Below are 4,004 nucleotides of genomic sequence, written 5' to 3' on the forward strand. Positions count from 1 at the left end.
TTCTTTTAGTTGGCATTTGTGTTATGTACTAATTTATAATTAATTACCCCATTAATAGAATAATTCCATCATTCTCATTTTACTATCATCATCAAACACATAATTATATTATTTCATCTTTCAAAGAAGTATAGTTAAGTTAGATTAAAAAACTCATTATTTCATTTTCTTTGAGTCAGCATTTCTTATCATTTACAAATACAATTTAGTTATTCAGTTTGCTTTGTATGACAACCATGTTTAAATGCTTAAAATTGATAGGCAATAGACGAAAAGTAGTCATTGAAGACCGACGTCCATAACAGAAATCGTTGAATTTCAGGCCAACAGTTATATCTATCAATTTTTTGTTTGTAAGTGAAACTATTAGATAAAATATCCCAAATTATTGAAATTATCGTTTATTAGCCTTTTTTCAAATCGACCCTGTCTTGTATTTGCTTATCATTTACTATGGAGCAAAAACGTTTTGGAGTAAAAAGTTCACTTGTAGAAGAACTGAGATTATTTCAGTTAGCTCTTAAACAGAAGCGCATGAAAATGCCGTTTGAAACTAAAACCCTCGTTCAGTGTAATTCCGAAGAGGTGGAAAAAACTGTAAAAGCCTCTATTAGAACAATAACAATAACCCCTTGGAATCCACCCATCGCGAATTTTAAGCTGCCTCGGCAGCAACTGATTGTAATGGGGGAAACTGACATCCTACTTCGGATCAATGATTGTATTAATCTTAACATTACATTCGCAACATTGGAAGAAAGGCTGCGTTTTACGCAGGCCTTGGGGGACTTGGATCCGCAGTAAGATTGGTTTAACTGTTGTTTCTATTTCATACATCTTGTAATTTTAGGTCCAGTTCCAGTGACTCCGACGAGAGTGATTAACAGTGGGAAATCGATTTTTAAATGGTGTATTTTTAGGACAATGCTGTGCAAATGGTATTACTTTCCAGTAAATGATTGCTATTATTATTATTATTATTATTATTATTATTATTGGTTATGTTGGCCAACAGGTGTGAACCCAATTACAGACCAACAATAAAATTGCAAACATAATCAACAGCTAATTAATTACTGCTTTACTCAGATAAGAATAGTTAAGCAATTCAAACGCAGGTATAATATTAAATTTATCTATTGTATGCAGAAAAACAAAGGGACAGGTAGAAAGAGAAATGGGAGAGCCAGAAAGAGGAGAAATATTATTATTTTTATCTAAATATATCAAAGGAATTCTGAAGTAGGTTATATTGATTACACATCTCATAAATAGGAGAGTATTTTTCTATATTAAGACGAGGTGTTCGCAGATAAAAACAGGGGTGAGAACGAGCAGACGATCTAGGAACGAAGAACGATAATTTGCTGAGAAGATCAGAACAGTCAATATCAAAATTTATTAACTTTTTAAGAAAGATTAACAAAGCCTTTATTCGTCTTGTATTCAGATCCTCCAACTCAAATCTTGAAAGAAGTGCCGAATGAGGAGATCCTCTGGCTGGGTAAACACCATCCTCCCTATATGCCAAGTATTTTAGAAAACGACGCTGAACTTTTTCCACTGCCTGGATATGACATTGTGTAAACGGTGACCATACTATACTAGCATACTCCAGCTTCGATCGAACATAAGCAAAATATAAAACTCGCATGCAACCAATGTCCTTAAAATTCCTGCTGCATCTAATAATAAAGCCTAGTGACTTTAGGGCTTTTGAACACATGTTGCTAATATGATTCTCAAATGTCAATTTGGAATTAAAGAAGACTCCTAAATCATAATGTGTCTCCACTCTGGTTATAAGTGAATTGCTTAAGCTATAATTAAACATTATTTGCATGCTTTTATTAGTGATGGACAAGATTTTGCATTTACTGTAATTTACAGGAAGGAAATGGGAAGAACTATAGCTTAGAAAAATATCAAGATCACTCTGCAAAATAATACAATCTTCAACTGATGTAATTTGTCTGTAAATTTTTAAGTCATCAGCATAAATTAAAACATTTGACTTAATGTTCTTAACTATATCATTGATGTATATGACAAACAACAGAGGTCCCAATACTGAGCCTTGAGGCACACCAGAGGGTACAACAGTAATTATCGACTCATGACCTTGATATTTGACACGCTGTAATCTACTACACAAATAAGAACCAATTAGCTTAATGAGAGAATCAGAAAAGCCAAAGTTACACAATTTTGCTAACAGGATATTATGATTAAGTTTGTCAAAAGCTTTAGAATAATCGGTGTAAACTACATCAACCTGAAGTTTTGCATCAAGTTGGTCAGCTGCAAACTGCGTAAAAGCACACAAATTTGTAACAGTAGACCGGCCAATGACAAATCCATGCTGAGAATCACTAATTAAACTGCGAATATTGAAAAAGAAAGATTTATGCAACACCGTTTCAAAGATCTTGGCGAAGTTACATATCAAAGATATAGGTCTGTAATTTTCCACAGCAGTTCGTTCGCCACATTTAAATACGGGAGAAATTATGGGCAATTTCCATACATCAGGGAAAGTGCACGTCTTTAAGATTAGATTAAATAATATGGAAAGAGGATAAGCCAACACAGCTGCACAATCTGACAATAAGAAAGCAGGAATATTGTCATGACCCGATGTATTATTCGCTTTTATTTGCTTAAGAGCACAAAGGACCTCGTATTCAGAAATAGATGTTAAGTTGAAACTTGTGTTTGAAGCTCCGTCAAGAAAATTATCAATATTATCAATATTACAAGCATTATAGTTGCTAGAAAAATGTTCTGCAAAGGCATTAACGATGTCAACAGGTTTTGTTAATAACTTATCAGAGTACATCATCTGCGAAGGAATGGCATTAGAACTATTTAAATTATTAACGTAAGACCAAAACCTGCGAGGTTCAAACTTGATTTTAGCTTCAAGATTAGATGTGTAGTTGACAAAAGCAGCTTTTATATCCCCTTTAAGTTCAGATCTAACTCTTTTAAAACGACTATATGTTCCCACACTTTTCCTTAATCTGAAATTACGAAGCAGCCTCCATTTAAGTTTTAAATTGCTGATGATTGCAGCCGTGAACCAAGGAGGAAAAGATGATTTCCGTAAGCGATGGGTTTTCGGAACATGCAATTCAAGTGCCATGTTAATCTGATCATAAAAAAGAGAGCAAGCCTGATTGACATCATTAATGTTATTAAGGAACTCCCAATTGGAATCTGTCAAATATTTATATAAACCAGGATAATCAGCTCTTCGAAAATTCCACTGTTTATGAGCAGATCTATTATTATTTATGGATTTCTGTCTTGGTTTCTGCCGCTTTATAGTGATCAAAAGGGATGGGTGATGAAGATCCTCATTAACCAGAGAATCAGAAGCCTTTTCAACTAAACAGTGGAATCCTGAAATCACTAAATCGAGACACCGGCCATTAGCATTGATGATATTGTTAAACTGTCGGTAATCACAAAAATACAAAAAGTTATATAAAGATGACAGAGGACTATTACCCGTAACAAAACCAGATGAACTGTATTGATAATTAGAAATATTAAAATCCCCAATTAGGAGAACTCGCTGATTATATAATTCAGTTGTGGCAGAGATTAAATGAAATAACAATTCATATTCCTCGACATTGGCTTTAGGTTGTATGTAAATTACGAAAATATAGATAGTGAAACTGGCTGCAGAACATTTGACACAAACTAAATCCGTGAATTGCAACGATCCAAATCCTCGAGACTGTAAATCTATCTGAGATACGTATATTCACAAGTAGCAGCTAACAGGACGCCTCCCCCTTTTGAAACATTCATTTTTTCAAAGTTCCTATCAGATCTAATAACTTGGAAATGATCCGGAGAAAATTCAGAGTCAAAAATCGAAGAGCTAAGCCAAGTCTCCGTAATGCAGACAAAATCAAAATCACAACAAATCATTGAATTACGTAAGTCAGCCAGTTTGGAATTTAAACCTCTAGCATTTTGATAGTAAACTA

General features: G+C 33.9%; 1 protein-coding gene across 2 annotated transcripts; it reads left to right on the top strand.

Moving 5' to 3' along the window:
- The first annotated feature begins 289 nt into the window (after positions 1 to 289).
- Positions 290 to 955, top strand: LOC135140259 (uncharacterized). 2 transcript variants are annotated; one of them, XM_064070752.1, is made up of 3 exons: positions 290 to 353; positions 409 to 800; positions 851 to 955. In XM_064070752.1, the coding sequence occupies exons 2-3, from the start codon at positions 454 to 456 to the stop codon at positions 882 to 884; spliced, it is 381 nt and encodes a 126-aa protein (XP_063926822.1). In that variant the 5' UTR covers positions 290 to 353; positions 409 to 453; the 3' UTR covers positions 885 to 955. The 2 variants fall into 2 exon arrangements, with proteins under 2 accessions (XP_063926822.1, XP_063926821.1); XM_064070751.1 differs by having other exon boundaries at positions 310 to 800.
- The last annotated feature ends 3,049 nt before the right edge of the window (positions 956 to 4,004 follow it).

Source organism: Zophobas morio, unplaced genomic scaffold, assembly GCF_036711695.1.
Source record: "Zophobas morio isolate AGI-343-1 ecotype UQ-CSIRO unplaced genomic scaffold, CSIRO_AGI_Zmor_V1 ptg000038l, whole genome shotgun sequence".
NCBI classification, from domain to species: Eukaryota; Metazoa; Arthropoda; class Insecta; order Coleoptera; family Tenebrionidae; genus Zophobas; species Zophobas morio.